Source organism: Daucus carota, chromosome 9, assembly GCF_001625215.2.
Source record: "Daucus carota subsp. sativus chromosome 9, DH1 v3.0, whole genome shotgun sequence".
Lineage (NCBI taxonomy): Eukaryota > Viridiplantae > Streptophyta > Magnoliopsida > Apiales > Apiaceae > Daucus > Daucus carota.
Genome location: NC_030389.2, coordinates 20,859,887 through 20,882,431, shown reverse-complemented (window position 1 = coordinate 20,882,431; position 22,545 = coordinate 20,859,887). Strand labels below are relative to the sequence as shown.

Genomic DNA, 22,545 nt, shown 5'->3' with positions numbered 1-22,545 from the left:
TTGCATTTCGTCATTTTACGACGTCTGCAAAGTGTTTGTTATATTTACACAGTAGGCTGGTTTTTGTCTCATCAGGTAAATCATCAAGGAAGGCTTTGGGTGATTAACAAATGTATCGGGGGTAATTCTTAAGATCGTATGCAGCAAATCAGAATCAGGTATTAAGTACTTGCGGAATATTCAATAATGTTTTTCTGATTTTTACAGTAACTTAGTTTTTGACAGAAATATTAATTCAACGCGCAGGGTACTGTTCCGCATAGTGTTCATGGCAGAGGTATGAAACAATTTTTTACCAAAGAAGTCCATAAATTTCAATCTTTCATGCTTTTCGTTGAAGGGTTTGTTCCGTCTATGTTGTTTTAAACTTCACAGTCAGCAAACCTTTCTCTACGAAGAAAGGATTAGCTGCTGCATGCAATCATTGTGTTGCAGGATCTCCTCTGTCTTTTAATTTAATTGACAAGGTTCCCCCCTTTTTTGTGTTTGATTTTATGCTCTTAAATTTATATTATGCTTAGCTGAAAAAGAAGTATGTCTTTTTGGTAGGCCAACGTGCATCGTCCAAACCTGGGAAAATTTTCATCCGAAAACAGACAGTGTAATTTCCTAAATATGTTGCTACTTTATAAACGAAGTCCTCTATGGATGATGCAATTTTACAGTACCTCACATTCATTCCAATTTCATCATGTTGCAGCTGTTAATCATGTTTCTGACAACGTGCATCGTCCAACCCTTGGAAAAACTTCATCCGAAAACAAAGATTGCCATGCAGATTCCCAGGATAGGAGGATGAAGGCTGGTACTGCATGCCCTCTAGGTGAATCTGAACATGCACCTATATTCAAAAGGAAGAAGTCTAGACTGCAGCTGCCGGAGGATCTAAACTATATTACTCGCAGCATTTTATCTGATGATCAACCTCAAGTTAGTAGTGTTGTTATTCCAACACATCTTGACGATGGTTAGTTATCTATATTTTTAACAACAATTTTTCTGTATTAGATTATGTTTTTTCGAGAATTTCAGTGTTCACTGATGATGCCAGCTTTATAATACAGGAGAATCTTCTTTCATTGGTGATGATGTGTTATATGACGATTTCCTAGAAATTGAGGGTAAACCCAGTTACTTATGAGTTTAATTACTACTACCAACTCAAATTTCATTAGTACTTCACCTAAATTAACATGTTTTACAGATTATGATGAACATGCCGATGAATTCAATCTCAGATATGAGAAGTACCTAAAACCTGGTATACAGTGTTTCTGTAATTGTTTGTAACAGCTGTGTTTATATATGGACTGTTCATTTTCAACTTTTTGAAGCATATTTATTATTATGGCAGTTCCCAAAGGCTACGGCTTCCTTGGTCCTCCTACTGGCAAATGTGTTAAATGCCAGTCAATTATGTGGAATGAGGAACAGTCTAACAAAGGTGTAAAAAAAGGAATGTTCAAATACAATATCTGCTGTGGCAATGGTAAGATAAAGCTTCCACCAGCTCCAAGAACCCCATTATACTTATGGCAACTTTATAATGATCCAGTCAAAGGTCCTCACTTTCATCGTAATACACGGGTGTACAATTCTATGTTTGCCTTCACTTCAACCAGTGGGAATGTCGACTCATCTATAAACAAAGGAGGCACACCTTACGTATATAAGCTGAATGGTCAAAATCACCACCTGTTTGGGGCCTTGATTCCAGATGAGGGCAAAGATCCAAAATTTTGTCAACTATACATCTACGACACTGCCAACGAGGTTCAGAATAGGCTTAGGTGGATTGAAGTTGATCGTTCAGATGAGATAGATGAGGAGATTGTGAGTGGCTTAATTGTAATGTTGGATGAAAAGAATGAACTGGTGAAAAAATTCAGGACTGCTCGGGACAGGTTTGAAAACAATGAGGTTGTGGAATTGGATATATTCTTGAAAGTTTCTTGCGCTACTGATGGAAGGGAGAATCGCGCTGGACCTTCAAATGAAGTGGCTGGAATTCTGGTTGGAGATCAAGAAGAGACTGATGAAAGTTGTGATGTCATTGTTGATGATGTCAAAACTGGACTGCAACGTATAACAAATGTTCACCCAAAATTGATGGCGCTGTAGTACCCACTTCTCTTTCCTAATGGTGAGGATGGTTTTCATTTAGGATTAAAATATGAAGCAACCGAAGAACAGCGAGGTAAGAGCCAAGAAAGCATCACATTGAAGGATTACTACGCATACATGCTTCAAGTCAGGCACAACGAAGGTATTTGAATCACTAAGAATGAGTCTTTTTTCATTGATTTAAGCAGTTATTTTTATTACATTGTTATAATCATGGTGCAGGCATGACTCCCAGACTTGCTGGGCGATTATTTCAGCAGTACATTGAAGATGCTTTTTCAACCATTGAGCAGGCACGACTTTGGTGGTTCAGAACCCATCAGACAACTTTAAGGATTGAGTTATACAGTCACATATGTGACTCAATTAGATTTGGTGATTCAGATAAATCAAATTTTGGAAAAAGTTTCATTTTACCAGCCGGCTATGTTGGCTCAAAGCGATATATGCAACAGAATTTTCAGGACCCTCTTGCTGTTTGTCGTCATATAGGCCACCCGGACATTTTTCTTACTATGACGTCGAACCCTATGTGGTCAGAGGTTATTGAGATGATGAAGCTCATTCCATTTGGGACGCCTGTTGACAATCGAGATATAATAGCTCGAGTTTTTAAGCTTAAACTGAATCAACTACTAACTAACATTCGGCAGGAAAAGTTTTTTGGAACATGCATTGGAGGTATTATAAAAAAAAAGAAATACAGTTATTTGTTAAAATCAAATTATTACATGGCTCCATTAGCAGTTTCTTTACACTATTTTTTTTGTGCAATCTCCTGATTTTTTTTGATTCATATTTTGGCAGTCATGAATGTTGTCGAGTTCCAGAAGCGAGGACTGCCCCATGTGCACATGCTTATATGGTTTGATTCTGAATCTAAGATTAATCTTAAAAGAAACGTTGACCATTATGTTTCAGCAGGAATTCCTGATCCGAAAGAAGATCCAACAGGGTATGAGGCGGTTAAGCAGTTTATGATTCATGGGCCATGTGGACCTGAGTTTCCAAATTCGCCGTGCATGGTTAATCACAAGTGTTCAAGGCATTTTCCCAAAAAGTAATTACACAATACCTTCGTACAATTTGTCAAATTGATCAATACATTCTAAATTATGATGTTAAATGTTTCTGTTACATATTGTACTTGCAAGTATGCAAACAACACAAGTTTTGATGAATCCGGTTTCCCCGTGTACAAGAGGTCCAACTCAGGGATTACTGTCAAAGTAAGGAATGCAGAGCTTGATAATCAGTGGGTTGTCCCCTACAACAGAGATTTGTTGGTAAAATATCAATGTCACATTAATATTGAATTTGCTGTCATGCTCGGAGTATAAAGTATTTGTTCAAATATTGTTTGAAAGGCCCTGATAGAGAAACTGTTGAAATAAAAGGATCTCGACTGCACAAAAAGATTCAGCCAGAAGGTCCTGTGGACAAGATTCAACAATATTTTGATGGACGCTATATTTGTGGTGCCGAATATGCATATCGTACATTTGGTTTTGATATTCATCATAGGTCCATATCAGTTAAGCGTTTACCTTTCCACCTGCCTGGCAAAAGACCATGTACTTTTTGATCAGATGAACCTTTGAAGAAAATTGCCAATCGTGAGAAATCACGGAAAAGCAAACTTGAGGCATTTTTTCATCTCAATAACATTGACGACACTGCTAGACAATATACATATGATGAGATTCCAAAACACTATGTTTGGAATGACTCGCAGTGTGTGTGGTCTCCTCGCAAGGAAGGATTCCAGCTAGGGCGTCTCACGTACTGTCACCATAGTAGTGGTGATGTTTGGTATTTACGTATGTTGCTCTCTAGGACTAAAGGAGCTCAATCATTTGAGTCATTGAGAACTATCAACGGGAAAATATACAATTCTTTTCAGGAAGCTGCCAATCATTATGGTTTTCTCAATGACGACAATGAATGAAATGAAGTTATTTCAGAGTGTGCAAAATGTGGATTTGCATCCCAGATCAGGCAACTTTTTGTGCATATAATTGTCAATTGCCAAGTCAACGATATCTTCAAGTTGTGGTCCTCGCATCTGGACTCAATGACTGATGATATACTATATGAACGAAGGAAGGCCTCTGGGAATCCAACACCCATTCTTACTGATGAAGAGGTCCAGAATCATGCACTTGGAGGTGAGAAATTTTAAATTTAATTTTAAATTTTATTGTAGACCATATAAACATCCACATATTAAATTTTCAGATGTTCATCAATTGCTAAAGGGTGTGGGGAAGAGTTTGTCTGATTTCCCAATGCTCCCGCAACCTCCTCCTATTTACTTGAACACCGGAACTAATAATCTTATTCTAGATGATACAAACTATAATGTTGAAGACATGCGTTCTGAATATGAAGCTTTGATCAACAATTGCAACGAAGAACAGCTAAAAGTTTACCAAGAGGTGATGCATTCGTTAGAGAAGAAATAGGGCGGTGTTTTCTTCGTTTATGGGAGTGGTGGTTGCGGAAAACTTTTTTGTGGAGAACGTTGATACACAAATTACGCTCTGACCGAAAGATTGTGTTGCCGGTAGCGTCATCTGGAATTGCTGCAACTCTTCTCCCAGGTGGCCGTACAGCTCACTCTCGCTTTAAGATTCCAATCCTTCTTGATGATTTCTCTCTATGCAACATTTCACACGATTCTGATATCGCTGCTCTGATAAAAGAAACCAGTTTAATTATATGGGATGAAGCACCAATGACGCATCGATATGCTTTTGAATGTCTTGACAGAACATTGCGTGACTTAATGAAAGCGGTAGATCCTCAACGATTTCATCAACCATTTGGAGGGATCACAATTGTGTTTGGTGGTGATTTCCGACAAATTCTTCCTGTTATTCCATTTGCCTCTCGTGTTGATGTTGTTAATGCAAGCATAACTCGATCACGTATTTGGAAGTTTTGCATCGTGTTTGTAACACCCCAACCCGAATTACTTAATAAGAGAAGACTTACTACAATAATATTGCGAATTCATCATAAAAGTAGTAGTATTTTTTTTTCCTCCAACAAAACCATAGTGTTAGGTCCTGAAACGATTGTAGAAGGGGGGGGGGTTGAATACAATCGTCACTAAAAATCGCGGCGGAATAATCTGATTTGAAATAAACTTGTTAATCAGATTTTAATTAATTAATATAACAATGTTTTAAGTCGTTATATAATTAATAAGGTTCGTTTTAATGTCCACTAAAGTTCGTAGAATAAATTCGACAGGATGTATTCTAGTTTAGTGATTAAAACAACCGAGTGATCAAAGCACAGAAAACTGTGGATATAACAATTGCAAGTTACAAACAACTTGAAAGCTTTTACAATGCAATGAACACTTGGAAATGAAGAAGTGAAGCCATATTTATAGGCAAGCACTTTGAACTAGGTATGACATTGAAAGGAATGACTTTTAAGCTTAGGAATGACATTACAAAGGAAGATATGACATTGTTACACAAAGCCATGCCCTAAAACAAGAAAGGAATGACATAATTAAGCAATGTCATACTGCATAGGCACGGTATGACATTTTAAACTTGGTCACTAAGTCATTCGGTATGACTTACACCTCCAAAGCCATGTAGAACACTTCGGTATGACATTTTCAAGTCATTCAAATGGAAGTCATACACACAACTGCCAAATGTCTGAACTATAGACACGGTATGACTTTATTAAAAGTCATACCAGACTAAGTCAGGAAGCATACACACGGTATGACATATTATGTCATGCCAGGTTATGTCTGTTGAGAGCAAACGGTATGACTTATCAAGATAAAGTCATACCGAATGATCTACTCACACAAACAGCCATGGTATGGCATTTTTCAGACAAATCAGAGAAAGCCTTGTAGCAGGGCACGGTATGACATTCTTTTATAATGTCATACCGAGCTATTTGATGTATTAAAACAGTTTTAATAATTAAATAAATATTAGATAATTACCCACTTAATTATATTAATTATATAAATTCATAAATTAAATTAATTCGAAGGTGAATCAATTTAATAAATAAATTATACAACTAATTTAATTATTTAGATTAGTGAGATAATTAAATAAATACTTATAAAATTGTATATCTTCACCAGCAGAGACTTCCGGCAGGATTAAACTTTGTAGATCTTTGTCTTGATTGAACGACCACTTGTAGTTGATGCAGAATACTTAATTGGAGTAGCTGACACACAAATGTACTGTCTGGTTCATCTGTATCTAGCTGAATTAAATATTCTTTATCAATTAAACATTTGAGAAGTGGCTTGTTCGTCGATTCTTTGTCTTCGTAGTTCTTCTTCATTAGTAACAATAGTATGGAATCTTCTGAATAAATAAAGTATTAAAACTTTATACCTTCTGGACTTCTGGACGTGCTACAAAAGATTATTTGTACACTGAGGCTTGAACATATTAATGAACTTCTTCCAGTGGTGTGCAGCAGCATCCTGAAATTCTTCAGACATATAATTTCAATAAGTCACTTGACGTTCTTCGTACGGATTCCTTCAACAGTACTTGCTATTTAACTTGCTTTCTTATCAGAGTTGAGTTGGTACCTCTTTAATTACAAATAGGCTAAACATATGCCTTTCAATCTCCCCCTATTTGTTTGTTAACATAACATGCAAATTATCGAGAGGATAACTCAACTAACTGATAAGACAAAGGATTAAACATGAATTGTAAATAGCAAAAAGTTTCTGGTATTTCATTAAACATTGACCAGAATTCAAAAGATTACATTAGATTACAAAAGGATGTTCTTTTTGAACATATATTACAAATCCCTAATGAATCTAACGATCAACTTCTCCTTCTTCGATATCAGAAGTGTGAAGGATAGGAGTTGATGGTTCTTCCCTGGTTGGCACTTCAGATGTAGTGGATTCACCACGCTTCATTCGTTCCTTTGCCAGAGCCAGTTGATGTAGCACTTCCAAATCCACAGGGTCTTCGCGGAAGTCTGATGGCTGAGATTTTGTAACATTTTTCATCCTTCGAAAGTATTGAGCAACATTCTTTCGAGTGCAGTAAGCAAGAATCACATCATCAGCATCAGACTTAGCTTTAGAAGCAAAGCCCTTGGTTCTTAAAAGAGTGGAGGCAAGAGCAAGTTGTTTAGCTGGATACTTTGGCAAGGCTTCTTCGTTGAGATAGACAGTGCTGAAGATCTCCTTGTGAACGAACTTAACACAATAAGGATTCCTGACAACCTGAGGACTGTTGAATACAGCTTGTTCCAGCAGTTTGTCACGAAGAAGTTCATTCAGGTTGGAGCTGCGCTTTACCTTATTCCGAAGCACCCAGAGCTCAGATACAGAGAATGATTTCAGAGATTCGACAGATAGTCTGAAAGAACCATTCCTCTGTGTATAGACAATTAGCTCCCATTGCTCTAGCAAATTGTTGACCCCCACTGTCACATAATTCAATTCCAAAGCAAAGGCATGCATAAAGACATCCTCGTCAGGGTTTACCTCTCTAAGATCATAGATCAGAGATAAGAACTTGTTGTCGTCGAAAGGCTCCCTTTGAGGTCCATTAATGATTCTTCTTGCAATGTCCCAGCTTTTTCCTTCTTTCCTCCTTATATCAAGATTCTTCTGCTTGATTGCAGCATCATAGATTTTCTGTTTCTCGATCTTGATTTGTTCTTCTGTGATCAACTTGTCCTCTAGAAGTTTTTGGAAATCACGAAGCTTACGCTTCCTAGCTTCATTTTCAGCTTTGAACTTCCGGACATTCTCCTCATGTTCTAGGTCAACAGGTTCTTCATCCTGAAACAAATAACCCTCATCAAATTTACCTTCTTCTTCTTCTGCTTGACGATAGGTAGCATCGAAGATGTCATCATCATCCATATCCTGTGGATAGTCATCATAACTATCAGAATTGAAAACATTGTCGGACTGATGTAACGGTTCTTTGCCTTTAGACTTATGAGTTTCTTTGTCAGGGGCAGATCCAGAAGTGGTATTATCCTTGTTGCTTTGATTTGAGCTATTGCCTCTATCATCCCTGTCACCTTTGTCTCTATTCTCCCCCTTAGTTGAGGGATCCTCTCCGGAGGGTTGATCATCAGACTTGTTGGAGTTTCTGAGGAGTTGATCTAACTTGCTGTCGATGGTCTCAAATTTGGACATGTAAAGCTCATGATTAGACCTCATTTCAACAGCCAAGTCATGGATTTCCTCTTTAAGCTCATCCCTGTAAGAACTGGATGGCCTTTCCTCAGTTTTCTGTTGCAGGGTCACCAACTGTGCACCCTTGAGCTTCTCGTTCTCAGCAATCATTCTGGCAAGCTCAGCTCTTAGCTTTGCCATTTGTTCCTCAAACAGAGCAGGGTTAGTGTGTGCGCTCACCTCACGTACACTCAAAGCTGTTTCACTAGCCTCACGTGCATGTGTATCGCTCGGTGTTTGCCTTACATCACTCTGTTCATTCACTCTTCCCGCTGTACCTGTATATACTACCAATGTCCCCTGAGATGGGTTCAAAGGTAGTGGAGGAACAAATTGTCCTCCGGACGCCTGTGAGGGCAGATTAACTTGCACGCTGCCAAGTTCCGCCTGATCAGAAAATAAAGGGAGATCAGCAAAGTTTTCATAAATAATACATTGATTTTGAAAATCTGTGCACTCAGTAAACATAGTAACCTGTGTATCTGTTTGGTCTGGCACTAGCGTGAGTGCTAGCGCAGTGCTTGACTCTGTACAAGTTACCGCGGCCGGACGGTCAATTTCAATGGCCACATCCTGTAGAGAGAATGGGTCCAGAGACTGTTTATCTGCCATATCAAAATCTGAGCCTTGTTGGGAAGGCACAGATGAGGCTACAGTTGTCTCCAAGGTTTCCACCCTTTGCTTCTTTGAGGGAGACAGAGCTGTGGGTTTATTCATTAAACTACTCGAACTCCGTTTCCTCGCAACTTTACGAACAGGTTGCATTGAAGTGTTGGTTGATGTGTTTGGAGAAACGAATATTTGTTGAAGAGAATCTTCAGCTAGGTTATGAACCTGTGTGTTGTCAGGTTCATTGCTGGTAGGCTGGAAAACAAAATCAAGGTCACAAACAAAATCACAACCATAATCTGACGTATCAACATTAAAATTAGATGATAAATTAGAAAGTACCTGAGCTACCTGTAGGTCCTGACGGAAGGACTGCAGCTCTGGATTGATAGGAGAGTCAGAGGGTAGGGGTTGTGAGGTAGATTGTGTTTGTGGGATGATTTGGGATTGTGTTTGGTGTGGGAGAGGTTCAGATGAAGATGGTTGATGCTCGAAGAGATCATAATCCAAAGTTTGATCTTCAAATGAAGGGTTAGATTGTTCTGTTTGATGGATGGGGGAGTGATATGATGATTGGTTGGATGAATGGTGTGAAGACTGTGCTTCTTGGGATTGTTGAGGTGAATGCTGCTGTTGTTGTTGTTGTAGAAGTTGTTGTTGATGGTGTTGTGTAGGTTGTTGAGTCTGCAGGGGTTGAGGTTCTTGAGGTTGCTGCTGCTGCTGCTGTTGCTGAGGTTGTGGTGGATGAGCCACTTGAAGTTGATACGGTTGAAGAGGAGCATTGAACATTTGGAGCATGTGAGGAGTGGTGATTAGTGGAATGGCTGCAAATTTGTTCTTATTATCCAACTGAGTCATAAGTTTGGTGCAGGCACGAGGAACTTGTGCCACAGGAGAGTTGGAGTAGTGTTCCTTCTCAGCGTCAGTCATCTTATCATTTAGAAACAGCATAATAAACCTTGGATAGAAACAGGAAACCTTTGCATTCTGTTCAACAGATCTGTTCCTAAGGGGCCCTAACTTGGAGAGAATAGCTTGCAGAATAAGCTTTCCAAAGTTAATCCGACGATTATAAACAATGCTGAACCCAATTTTCTGAAGCAGCGAGGTTATTACATTAAAGTTCTTGCGAGTGGTCGGAGCAAACACTTTAGCCAAAGTGTCGAAGAAAAGATCCCACTCAGGCTTCAGATTGCCTTTCAACATTCTAGGCAAATTGATCTCTCCCTGATATAAGATTGTCTCGAAGAAATTGGAGAGTTCAGCTTCGGTAGGGAGTTCAGCAAAATTCTCCCTGGGAAACCCCAAAATCCGATTCACATCATCAGTGCTGATAGTAATCGTACGTCCTCCGTGTAAATCTCCAGAAACCCGATGATTATCCAACAACGTAGTATTCAGGGCTGTCGAGTAGAAGTCCTGAATTGGTTGTATCTGGAGGTCTGCATGAGCTGTAATAGCAGTGCTGACGAGCGACTGGCTATTCAGAAACCGGACCCACGGTCTAAATCGAGCCAAACTGGCCTCGGGGTCGAAAAATCCATTCAAATTAGTCTCCTCGATAACAAAGCGACCGGCCATTCTTAGAATTAAAAATTGAATTAAGTGAGAATTTTTCAAATAAAATAATAATTTTCAAATTTCTCACAAATTTCAATTAATAATTAAATATCAATTAGTTAATTAATTAATAATTCGATTTATATGAATAAATACGAATTAAAATTTAATTAAACTTAAAATGGCTAATCAAAGTTCCAAACACTGCCTTAAACTCCAATTAATCCAAACAATCCCCAATTTGGCTTTAAAAACCCTAATGTCGAATTCCACGAAAAGGGGTTTCAAATCAGTTGATCCAAATCACCTCAAATCGACCAAAACGGATAACACACTGCAAATGACTTACAAACCCAGTCGAGAATCGTTCAAAATCGGTGATAAAACCCTTGACTCAGTCGAACTCGGTGAACTCGGTGAAATGGGTTTCAAACTTAAAAAAAAATAAAATCCGGCAGCAATTCGACTTAGAAACACGATTAGGAGTAACCAGCAAGCTTTTTAGACTTGGAATAAACGAAATTAGCAAGTTTTATCGCAAAAACTTGAAAAAGAATCGAGCAAGAACAATGGCAGTATGCGTGTAAGTGAGGGAGATGAAGTGGAGAATAGGTATGACTTTCTTTAGTTAAGTCATACGACTTTTGAATGGTCGGTATGACTTAATAAAGAAATGTCATACCGAACGAGTGAGTATGACAAACTTTGAAGTGCGGTATGACATTCATAAGCAATGTCATACCGAGAAGTGCAAGGCAGTTGATCAAACACGGTATGACATTATTAAATAATGTCATACCGAAGCAGTGAAGATTGAGGAATACGCTATAGTCGGTATGACTTTCTTTTGAAAAGTCATACCGAGCTTATAAAACAGAGTATTAATAAAGTAAAATAGAATATTACGATTTTTGATTAATTAAAAACAATAAAACTTTTTGCACATTTAATCAAAAATCTAATACACATAATATATAATATATTACACATATATTTTGTAAAATTCAACTTTAATTAAATATAAATACTTATGAATTTAACTTTAATTCATTAAAATGAATTAACTTAAAATCAAATATTTATGCTTAATTAATTTTGAAAAATACAACATAAATACATATAATTATCTAAATGCATGGAGAATATTACAGGGGAGTACGCAGCACTTAGAGAATTACAGAAACAAATATGAGCATGTATAATTACACATAAAGTTATCAGATAATCTACACAAAATTATATAAAATCTAATAAAATAGACATAATTACACAGAAAATTCACAAAAATATATAATAATATGTAAAATTCATATAAAATATATACAAAGAGAATCATGGCATATTTAACATCCCTAGCTCACAAACCAACTTAGAGAAAGTGGATTCATCAAGTGGTTTAGTGAAGATGTCTGCAATCTGATCAGCTGTGGGTACGAAATGTAACACCACAGTACCATTCATGACATGTTCTCGAATGAAATGATACCTGATATCTATGTGCTTGGTCCTGGAGTGTTGCACTGGATTGTTTGAAATGGCTATGGCACTGGTATTGTCACAAAATATTGGAATTTTGTCGATCGAAATACCATAATCATTTAATTGGTTTCTGATCCAGAGAATCTGAGCACAGCAACTGCCAGCAGCTATGTACTCAGCTTCAGCAGTAGAAGTAGACACTGAGTGTTGCTTCTTGCTGTACCAGGAAACCAACCGACGTCCTAGAAATTGACAACTTCCAGACGTACTCTTTCTATCAATCCTGCAACCTGCATAATCAGAATCTGTATAGCCGGTTAAGTCAAAACCAGTATTCTTAGGGTACCAAATACCTAAGCCAGGTGTACCCTTAAGATATCTAAAGATTCTTTTGACGGCTATAAGATGTGATTCCTTAGGATCAGCCTGAAACCTAGCACACAAACATGTTGCAAACATTATATCTGGTCTACTAGCAGTGAGATAGAGTAAGGAGCCAATCATACCTCGATAGCTTGAGATATCAACTTTCTTACCAGATTTATCCTGGTCAAGCTTAGTGGCAGTGGCCATGGGTGTCTTTGCCGGTGAACAGTCTTCTAGATTGTACTTCCTTAGAAGATCTCTGACATACTTAGACTGGCAAATAAAGATTCCATCTTCCTTTTGGCTTACTTGAAGACCAAGAAAGTAGGACAATTCACCCATCATACTCATCTCATAATTACTCTGCATCAACTTAGCAAATCTCTTGCACAAGTTATCGTTAGTAGAACCAAATATAATATCATCAACATATATTTGAACAAATATCATATTATTATCATGCAATTTGTAAAAGAGAGTTTTGTCTATGACACCTCTAGTAAATTTATTTTCAATTAAAAATTCAGAGAGGGTGTCATACCATGTCCTTGGTGATTGCTTAAGCCCATAGACAGCTTTGAATAGGAAGTATACAAAATCAGCAAATTCTGGATTTTCAAAGCCAGGGGGTTGTTCCAGATATACTTCTTCTTCTAGTTTTCCATTCAGAAATGCACTTTTCACATCCATCTGATAAACCTTGAAGTTGGAGTGTGCAGCAAATGCAAGAAATATTCTGATGGCTTCAAGACGAGCAACTGGAGCATAGGTTTCATCGTAGTCAATTCCTTCTTCCTGAGAATAACCTTTTGCAACCAGTCTGGCTTTGTTTCTTACAACAATGCCATCACCATCTAACTTGTTACGGAAGACCCATCTGGATCCAATTGTAGACTTTCCTTTTGGTCTTGGAACCAGGGCCCAGACTTCTTGTCTCTCAAATTGATTGAGTTCTTCTTGCATGGCAAGAACCCAATCAGGATCAGCAAGTGCTTCGTCTATTTTCTTTGGTTCTAATTGTGAAAGAAAGCCAGAGAATAGACATTCATTTGTCGTAGCACTTCTAGTCCTTACACCAACATCAGGATCACCAATAATCAGATCAAAGGGATGATCTCTGCTCCAAATCCTTTCCCTTGGAAGTTGTGTCCTTGATGATTCAGCAGTATCATCATTAGGCTGATGTGTATGACTAGTTGATCCACCAGCTCCCCCTGAGTTGTTGCCAGGTTGACTTGATGATCCACCACTAGCATTAGTGGAATCTCCAGCATTATTGCCATTTCCTCCACCATTGCCTGGATCATTATCATTGTTGTCATCACCTGTTGCAACCTCAGGTGGCACATCATCATCTGAATCAGAATCTGGATAGTTGTCAAACCTCAGAGATTCAGATGGATCAGCAGATTGTAAACTTGGTAGTTTAGTGTCATCAAATGTTACATTGACACTAACTTTCACTGACAGAGTATCAATTACAAAAACTCTATAAGCATTATTTGTATAACCAACAAAAATTGCTTCAGATGCCTTTGGCTCAAACTTGTTCAAGTTCTCTTCACCATCCTTGAGAACATAACACTTGGCTCCAAAGACATGAAGATGTTTGACATAAGGCTTCTTGTTGTTATACAGATGAAATGGAGTTTTCATATGATCCTTGTTGATCAAAGTTCTATTCTGGGTATAGCAGGCAGTAGACACAGCTTCAGCCCAAAAGTACAATGGAAGCTTTGACTCAGCAATCATAGTCCTTGCAGCTTCGATCAGTGTACGATTCTTTCTTTCGACGACTCCATTCTGCTGAGGAGTCCTTGGTGCTGAATACTGCCTTCTAATTCCCTTTTCAGAGTAAAAGTTGATAAGAGTTTGATTCTTGAACTCTGTGCCATTGTCTGACCTTACAGCTTTGACTGGCACACCTTTTTCCAACTCAACTAACTTTATATGATCAATCACTGTCAAAGGGGTTTCATCCTTAGAAGCCAGGAAGTAAACCCAAGTAAATTTTGAGAAGTCATCCACAATAACCAAGGCATATCTTCCTCCATCAATGGATGCAACATTTACAGGGCCAAACAGATCCATATGCAACAAATGAAGTGGATCTGTAATGGTATTGATGGTTTTGCCTTTGTGAGATGCTCTCTTCGCTTTTCCTTTCTGACAAGCTTCACAAAGATCATCAGTTGAGAATTCCAGGGAAGGCAACCCTCTCACTAGATCTCTCTTGACTAGAGAGTTCATGGTTTTGAAGTTGAGATGTGAGAGCTTCTTATGCCATAACCAACTATCTTCAGCAGACGCTTTGGCGTAGAAACAGTGAACTTCGTTTCCTGGTCCTGAAGATAAATCAGCTACGAATATATTGCCTTTCCTTATGCCACATAGTGAAGGACGCTTATCCTTGATATGTTTAATGATACATATCTCCTTTTCAAAATGAACATAATAACCTTTGTCACAGAATTGACTGACACTCAGGAGATTATGTTGTAGTCCTTCTACTATTGCAATATCTTCTATGATGATCCTTCCAATTTTGTACTTGCCATATCCTACAGTACGACCTTTGCTATTATCAGCAAAACTGACTGTAGGGCCAGCTCCTTCTCTTATGTCCTCCAGCAGGGATTTATTGCCAGTCATGTGCATTGACGCTCCACTGTCAAGCACCCAGGTAACACGAACAACTCCACTGGCACCCTGAAAGCTTCCAGCAGGAGGAGGTGAAGATGATCCAGCATCAGCCATGAGAGCAACATTCCCAATCTGCTCTTCTTCATCACTATCTGTATCATCCCAGCTTTTCCCTTTTGCTAGATATGATTTGCTCTTGAAGCTTTGACTTCCAGAAGTACCATGATGCTTTCTAACCAGTGCATCATACTTCTGCTTCAGCTCATCATACGAATCTTTTCTTTTTCCTTGAACCTTGGGCTGTTTGCATTCAGTTGCAAAGTGTCCAGGTTCACCACAATTGAAGCATTTGAACTTGCTCCTGTCCACCATCCCAGTCTTGTATCCTCCTTTGCTTGTAGAAGATGAATAACCTCCCTTCTGAAACTTACTAACAGTAGGTTTGTATTTATAGGAAGGGTTCTTCCGGAATCTCATGTTTCCAAACTTCTTGGCAAACAGGGATAGAGATTGATCTTCTAACAGTTCCAGCTCTTCCATTGTATAGAACTCATCATCACCACTGGAAGAAGCAGTCTGACCCATCTCAGGTACAACAAACTCCTGAGTGGTTTTAGAAGGAACAACAACATCCTTCTTCTTTTCTTCCAGTACAGGTGACTCAACAACTAGAGCTCTCGAATGGTTCTGTGTTTTACCCCAGCCATATCTCTGTTTACTCTGAACTTGCTCCAGTTCATAAGTTTTCAAAACTCCGTAGAGTCTTTCCAGAGAAATCTCATTCAGATCTCTGCTTTCCCTGATGGCAGTGATTCTGTGTTCCAGATGTTCAGGAAGGGTTAAGAGAAACTTCATGTTGACCTCTTTCTTGTCGTAGAATTTCCCATTCAGATTTAAATTATTTATCAAATTATTAAGTCTGATAAATACTTCTGAAATCCCTTCACCGGGATGAGAACCAAACTGTTCATACTGAGCCATCAGTATCTCTTTCTTGTTTTCCCTAACTTCCTCTGAGCCTTCATTGATAATCTCTAACGTATCCCAGATTTGCTTGGCGTTCGTACAATTAACAACAGCATTGTACATTACTGGATCTAGAGATTCCACCAATATTAGTTGGAGAGCGTCATCTAAGTTCATCTGTTCACTCTCTTCATCTGTGTACTCAGAAAGTTCTTTCGGAATGATCTGATGAGGTATTAACACACCATCCTCTTCGTGTGCTAATATGACATTCATCGGAGTAGTAACACCTTTGTCCAAGATCCCGATGTATTTTCGGTTCGCGGTGCGGAGGAATAGGAACATGTGCCTCTTCCATAGGCCAAAGTGTTCTTTGCTGAACGGTGGGATTTTAATGCTACTGATCTTTTGTGTACTCATATTTAAGGATTTGAAGTGAATAGTGTTTGGATGAGATTTGGATTTTTGAAAGAAAAATATTTTAAATCAGAATTAATTTTTGGAATAAAATTAATTCGAATAAAAAATATTTGGACGTTACAGAGTGTGTATAGGATCTGATACGGAAAAATGGTATCAACCGCTCTGATACCAATTGTTAGGTCCTGAAACGATTGTAGAAGGGGGGGGGGGGGGTTGAATACAATCGTCACTAAAAATCGCGGCGGAATAATCTGATTTGAAATAAACTTGTTAATCAGATTTTAATTAATTAATATAACAATGTTTTAAGTCGTTATATAATTAATAAGGTTCGTTTTAATGTCCACTAAAGTTCGTAGAATAAATTCGACAGGATGTATTCTAGTTTAGTGATTAAAACAACCGAGTGATCAAAGCACAGAAAACTGTGGATATAACAATTGCAAGTTACAAACAACTTGAAAGCTTTTACAATGCAATGAACACTTGGAAATGAAGAAGTGAAGCCATATTTATAGGCAAGCACTTTGAACTAGGTATGACATTGAAAGGAATGACTTTTAAGCTTAGGAATGACATTACAAAGGAAGATATGACATTGTTACACAAAGCCATGCCCTAAAACAAGAAAGGAATGACATAATTAAGCAATGTCATACTGCATAGGCACGGTATGACATTTTAAACTTGGTCACTAAGTCATTCGGTATGACTTACACCTCCAAAGCCATGTAGAACACTTCGGTATGACATTTTCAAGTCATTCAAATGGAAGTCATACACACAACTGCCAAATGTCTGAACTATAGACACGGTATGACTTTATTAAAAGTCATACCAGACTAAGTCAGGAAGCATACACACGGTATGACATATTATGTCATGCCAGGTTATGTCTGTTGAGAGCAAACGGTATGACTTATCAAGATAAAGTCATACCGAATGATCTACTCACACAAACAGCCATGGTATGGCATTTTTCAGACAAATCAGAGAAAGCCTTGTAGCAGGGCACGGTATGACATTCTTTTATAATGTCATACCGAGCTATTTGATGTATTAAAACAGTTTTAATAATTAAATAAATATTAGATAATTACCCACTTAATTATATTAATTATATAAATTCATAAATTAAATTAATTCGAAGGTGAATCAATTTAATAAATAAATTATACAACTAATTTAATTATTTAGATTAGTGAGATAATTAAATAAATACTTATAAAATTGTATATCTTCACCAGCAGAGACTTCCGGCAGGATTAAACTTTGTAGATCTTTGTCTTGATTGAACGACCACTTGTAGTTGATGCAGAATACTTAATTGGAGTAGCTGACACACAAATGTACTGTCTGGTTCATCTGTATCTAGCTGAATTAAATATTCTTTATCAATTAAACATTTGAGAAGTGGCTTGTTCGTCGATTCTTTGTCTTCGTAGTTCTTCTTCATTAGTAACAATAGTATGGAATCTTCTGAATAAATAAAGTATTAAAACTTTATACCTTCTGGACTTCTGGACGTGCTACAAAAGATTATTTGTACACTGAGGCTTGAACATATTAATGAACTTCTTCCAGTGGTGTGCAGCAGCATCCTGAAATTCTTCAGACATATAATTTCAATAAGTCACTTGACGTTCTTCGTACGGATTCCTTCAACAGTACTTGCTATTTAACTTGCTTTCTTATCAGAGTTGAGTTGGTACCTCTTTAATTACAAATAGGCTAAACATATGCCTTTCACATAGTACACACATATAAAGTCTACTTTCATTCTTTAATACAAACCATACTTAAAACATACTATAAAACGTGTCATTACTAGATAACATATAATAAAACATATAGATAGGTCATCCCCAGGTCAAAGTAACCATATGTACATCATCCAGGCGAGGTGCTGCTTCAGCTCGGTCCCACTTCTACTTTATATCTTTACCTTTACCTACAACACAAGAAAACTATAAGCTACGTCGCTCAGTAAGTAAAGTAACTGAAGAGAATTTAACACACATAAGTAATTCAACATGTATAAATGCATTTCATCTTATCTTTATATTTATGAACCTCGACACATTAGTGTACCATGTTCGACACATTTGCCTGCAGGGCTTTCTTATAACACAATATCCCATGGGAAACCTCCTCAGGCGCCATTACCAACAGAGTGGCTCGTTGTATACCTTATTCTATCGTTGCCCCGTCGAGCTCAAGACCTAAGGCGGCCTTGCTCTGTGGTATCTGATCACATAGATCTTAACAACATAGAGGAGGCAAGATCTTAACGTGGCCTGCCCTTAAAGGGCTACCCTTACAAGCCTTCAAAAGACTTAATAAAACTTATCTTCACGTAACAGTGACATAATTCAATTATACAATCATATTCCCAATTGATCATATGCATAATCTCATATATTTAGCAACATATGCTATCAAAACTTCTCAATAATTACACGCAACAAGTCACATAACTACAATCACCACAATCATCATAAAGTAATACAAAAATTGACAATCACCAAGGACAGATCAAACTAGTAATCTTGTGTTGCAGTTAAGTACTTTACTTACCTCAAGTCCGGTTTAAATAGCAAGACACTTTCGATCAACGTCCTTATGATCACCTAAAATCATACGTATTTCCTTTGTCATAAATCATTCTTTATGCCACTTATATAGTTTATAACTTTGGTTGAGTTAATTAATCCATGATTTAATAATTTAAACCTTTTTACATAAATTAATAACCACTAATAATATTGCAAATACTATCTAAGAAACTACTAAATAAAATACTAAAATATCATTCCATTTAATAATAGAAACTTCACACAAAATATAACTAAGTACCTCAAAGTTGAGCTAACTTTGACTCCTTCCTTTTTCAAGGATGACTTACCAAATATGATTTCCCTCACTTATATAGATGAGAGGTTGTCCCTGCTTCATCTACCAATTCGATGTGGGACTATTTGAGTAAGTATGTGTAAAACACAAGTGACAAGAGAGTGTACTTGTGACAATAAGCTAGTTGAAGCCGTACTTGGGGACAAGGCCTCCATTGCCCAAATCATTTATGCAACTAGTTTTTGTATATAAGGTCAATAGTACTACATAAATAGCAGCCTGCTATTCATATCCCACTCGATGTGGGACTCTTAGTATAATTTTGAAACTACTTTTCAAGAGTGTGCTTTCTAGTTCATTGGTTAACATTCCCAACTATCTTATACACATGTTTAAATTCTTTTTAATCTTTTGAGAGTTTTTTTGGGCAACAATATTTCTTATAAAGCAACTTTATTGTCTTTTAATTTTACTAAGTATGGACCAAGCAAGATGCTCAAAGTCCGCACTTGGTTTCTATTCATGAAACTCATTCCTCTTTAAGTAGGCTCCCTCAGCCTTCAACTTCCACATCCTTTCAATGTGGGAGGGGAACTTGGAAGAGAAAGAAAAGCTTGGTTTCTATTAACATTTTCCTAATTTATATATATAGGAGTGATAACTCCTTTCCTCTTATTTGCACTCGATGTGGGATACCGATCCTCCTAAAACACTCAAAATTATTGAACTTATTATACACAACAATTGAGTGATTTAGTTAAACTAGTCATCTAATTGAAACTAGTCTCTTTAAATCATGTTAAAACTTTAAGTTTGTTTTAAAGAAAATGAACAGATAAAGCAAGGGCTTTAAGTCCATATCAACTTGAGCTCATGACACAAATGAGTTTAAATAAGGGGTAAAGAGTCACCCACTTCTTCTCCTTCTCGATGTGGGAAGTAGAGAAGAATAAGTTTAAACTAGAAACTTATGTGTTTACTCCTTTGTGTTAAAGAATTCAAAACACCATTTACTTATATAGATAGATGGCTAGCATCCTTATTCTTTTGTCTCGATGTGGGACAAAAGCTATTATACTAAAATTGAAACCAACACACTTGTAAGTATATTACCACAAGCATGTGACAATATTTATAACTCAAGGATACTTCTTTGCTCATATTCCCCCCAATGTGGGAAGTGAGCCAAGTACCCATCACACCATTTGTATCCAATATACTCCATACATTATATAGTGCAAGAAGAGGTTCCCCTCTCACTTCTAATCAATGTGGGACAATAGTCTTAATAAGAAAAACACACATTAATATCCTACTACTAATTGAAAAATAATAAAAACACGTCTCACATAGTCAATAAATTTACTCAACACATATCTCAAATATTATTTATAATAAAATAAAATATTCATATTTTATTATATAGTCAAACCTGGATATTACAGTGTTTACCTTAAATCGGAACATGCGTTTAGGGCAATCAAATGATGAAAACCGTGATGAGGTTCTGAGACAGTTTGCCAGCTGGGTTCCTTCTATCGGCAATGGAGAGTTTTCAAACGTAGACTCAACAGATTCAAATCTCAGTGAGTTTGATGTGGATCTTCCGCAGCGTTATTGCAATATGTCTAAGTCAAACTCAATTGAGAAAATGATTGATGCAGTGTTTCCTAACATGGAAAAGCAGTACCATTCGCCACGTTATCTTGGCAAAAGAGCCATCCTTACACCAACCAACAAAACTGCCTCTTACATTAACTCTGTCATTGTGGATAAACTTCCTGGTGAAGCAATTTCATACTTTAGTCGAGATGAAGCTCAAGAATTTGGTGGTTCTGAATCCGAATTCCCTATGTGTTTCCCATATGAGTACTTGCACAAACTTAATATGCCTGGTGTTCCTGCTCATGAATTGATTCTGAAAGAAGGTGCAATGGTGATGTTGATGAGGAATCTTGATCAGACTGTAAGTCTGTGCAATGGTACCAGAATGATTGTTACAAAATGTCTAAAACACTCTGTTCAGTGCGAAGTTATATGTGGATCATCTGTTGGCCTTCGTTTTTTCATACCAAGGATCGAGTGTTGTCCAAGTGATACAAAGCTGACTTCCGAATTTATTCGCAACCAGCTTCCCCTGCAAATCTGTTATGCAATGACTATCAACAAATCGCAAGGGCAATCTCTCTCTTTCGTTGGTTTGTATCTGCCCACACATGTTTTTAGTCATGGACAATTATATGTGGCTATCAGTCGTGTTACCTCACCTGAAGGTCTACAGATATTCATCGATGATGAATTCGGGCAATGCACGTGCAGAACCAAGAATGTTGTATATCCAGAAGTGTTTTATAATATAACATAGTATTATGTTAAGTTAAGATTACCATTCCCCAATCAAATGTTTGAAGTGCATAAACTCATTTTGCTAACATTGTGACTTCGTTACCAATTTCTAATCCAGGCTCCGTTTTAAGCACGACATATCAGAATTTTTGTTTCCTTTACATGCTTAACATCCCATTTTGCAGTGGAAGCTATGTAGTGTAGTTGGTTTTACATGTATTCATTAAATACCAAATAGTGAATACCAGTACTGTTAATCCGACCTATTTGTCTCAAACCCACGCTCATGGCAAAACAGTATTTAAAACAGCTGTCTATAACCCACTGAACCATGAATTGTTTCAGCAATTTCGAAAGGAACGTTAAAAGTAGTAATATTTTTTCAAGTAGCCCTAACATTTGCTTTTTCAATAAAACAGACGAAACTGTTTGCAAACGATTTGCTTAATAGTTAAGTAAACAAATTCAGACATACTACATACGAAGAAACACCTCATTCTGCGTGGGCAATGAAGGCAGCCTTCACAATTTCAACCCGGAATTCATTGTATGATTCATTAATCCACCTAAAAAAACAACAATCACCCACATCAAGTTGTAGAGCGTTACGAAATTGGATAAATCCTCCCTTAATCGATGTCCTATTCCCTTCACGAGCCTTCTTTATCTCAAGTTTCCAAGAAAAACGACCTTTGTAGACCATTATTATGTCTTTCTTTTTCCATTGATCGGTAAGAGACTTGAATTCAACCGGTATTGTCTATAAAAATTAAAACATTGACTTCACTTTCTCTTCCAAAATCTACTAAACAACTTGAAAAGTTAAAATATAACAACATACTAACCACCCCAGGGCAATACTTTAACATGTAAGAAGGCATGACCTCTACTTTAAAATGACAAGGATACCTGAATGTTAAAAACAATGAACCTGCACTTCACATGTCAAGCAG

At 37.3% G+C, this 22,545-nt stretch overlaps 3 protein-coding genes and 1 long non-coding RNA gene across 4 annotated transcripts; 3 read left to right on the top strand and 1 right to left on the bottom strand.

Annotated features, from left to right (window-relative positions):
* The first annotated feature begins 139 nt into the window (after nt 1-139).
* On the top strand, nt 140-3,379 carry LOC108192588 (uncharacterized). Its single transcript, XM_064084844.1, has 10 exons — nt 140-158; nt 247-277; nt 376-467; nt 550-601; nt 701-967; nt 1,065-1,121; nt 1,205-1,261; nt 1,355-2,266; nt 2,347-2,805; nt 2,932-3,379. The coding sequence occupies exons 5-8, from the start codon at nt 796-798 to the stop codon at nt 2,119-2,121; spliced, it is 1,053 nt and encodes a 350-aa protein (XP_063940914.1). The 5' UTR covers nt 140-158; nt 247-277; nt 376-467; nt 550-601; nt 701-795; the 3' UTR covers nt 2,122-2,266; nt 2,347-2,805; nt 2,932-3,379.
* An 819-nt stretch (nt 3,380-4,198) lies between these two features.
* On the top strand, nt 4,199-9,741 carry LOC108204149 (ATP-dependent DNA helicase RRM3-like). Its single transcript, XM_064085200.1, has 4 exons — nt 4,199-4,292; nt 4,363-4,562; nt 4,679-5,080; nt 9,631-9,741. The coding sequence occupies exons 1-4, from the start codon at nt 4,199-4,201 to the stop codon at nt 9,739-9,741; spliced, it is 807 nt and encodes a 268-aa protein (XP_063941270.1).
* An 8,407-nt stretch (nt 9,742-18,148) lies between these two features.
* On the bottom strand, nt 18,149-19,304 carry LOC135149338 (uncharacterized). Its single transcript, XR_010287748.1, has 3 exons — nt 19,250-19,304; nt 18,971-19,023; nt 18,149-18,344 (listed from the first exon to the last, which is right to left on the bottom strand). It is a non-coding gene; the product is annotated as an uncharacterized LOC135149338 (long non-coding RNA).
* A 1,407-nt stretch (nt 19,305-20,711) lies between these two features.
* Nucleotides 20,712-21,611, top strand: LOC108201309 (uncharacterized). Its single transcript, XM_017369603.1, has one exon. The coding sequence runs from the start codon at nt 20,712-20,714 to the stop codon at nt 21,609-21,611; it is 900 nt and encodes a 299-aa protein (XP_017225092.1).
* Nucleotides 21,612-22,545: the final 934 nt, after the last annotated feature.

What these genes read in the sequence shown, in the direction of transcription:
- LOC108204149 (XM_064085200.1), top strand. Translation starts at nt 4,199, where the DNA reads ATGACTGATGATATACTATATGAACGAAGGAAGGCCTCTGGGAATCCA. An exon ending in CCAGAATCATGCACTTGGAG is followed by an intron (nt 4,293 to 4,362) that starts GTGAGAAATTTT and finishes TTAAATTTTCAG; the next exon opens with ATGTTCATCAATTGCTAAAG. An exon ending in AGCTAAAAGTTTACCAAGAG is followed by an intron (nt 4,563 to 4,678) that starts GTGATGCATTCG and finishes TCTGACCGAAAG; the next exon opens with ATTGTGTTGCCGGTAGCGTC.
- LOC108192588 (XM_064084844.1), top strand. Translation starts at nt 796, where the DNA reads ATGAAGGCTGGTACTGCATGCCCTCTAGGTGAATCTGAACATGCACCT. An exon ending in TCCAACACATCTTGACGATG is followed by an intron (nt 968 to 1,064) that starts GTTAGTTATCTA and finishes TTTATAATACAG; the next exon opens with GAGAATCTTCTTTCATTGGT. An exon ending in CGATTTCCTAGAAATTGAGG is followed by an intron (nt 1,122 to 1,204) that starts GTAAACCCAGTT and finishes CATGTTTTACAG; the next exon opens with ATTATGATGAACATGCCGAT.
- LOC108201309 (XM_017369603.1), top strand. Translation starts at nt 20,712, where the DNA reads ATGCGTTTAGGGCAATCAAATGATGAAAACCGTGATGAGGTTCTGAGA.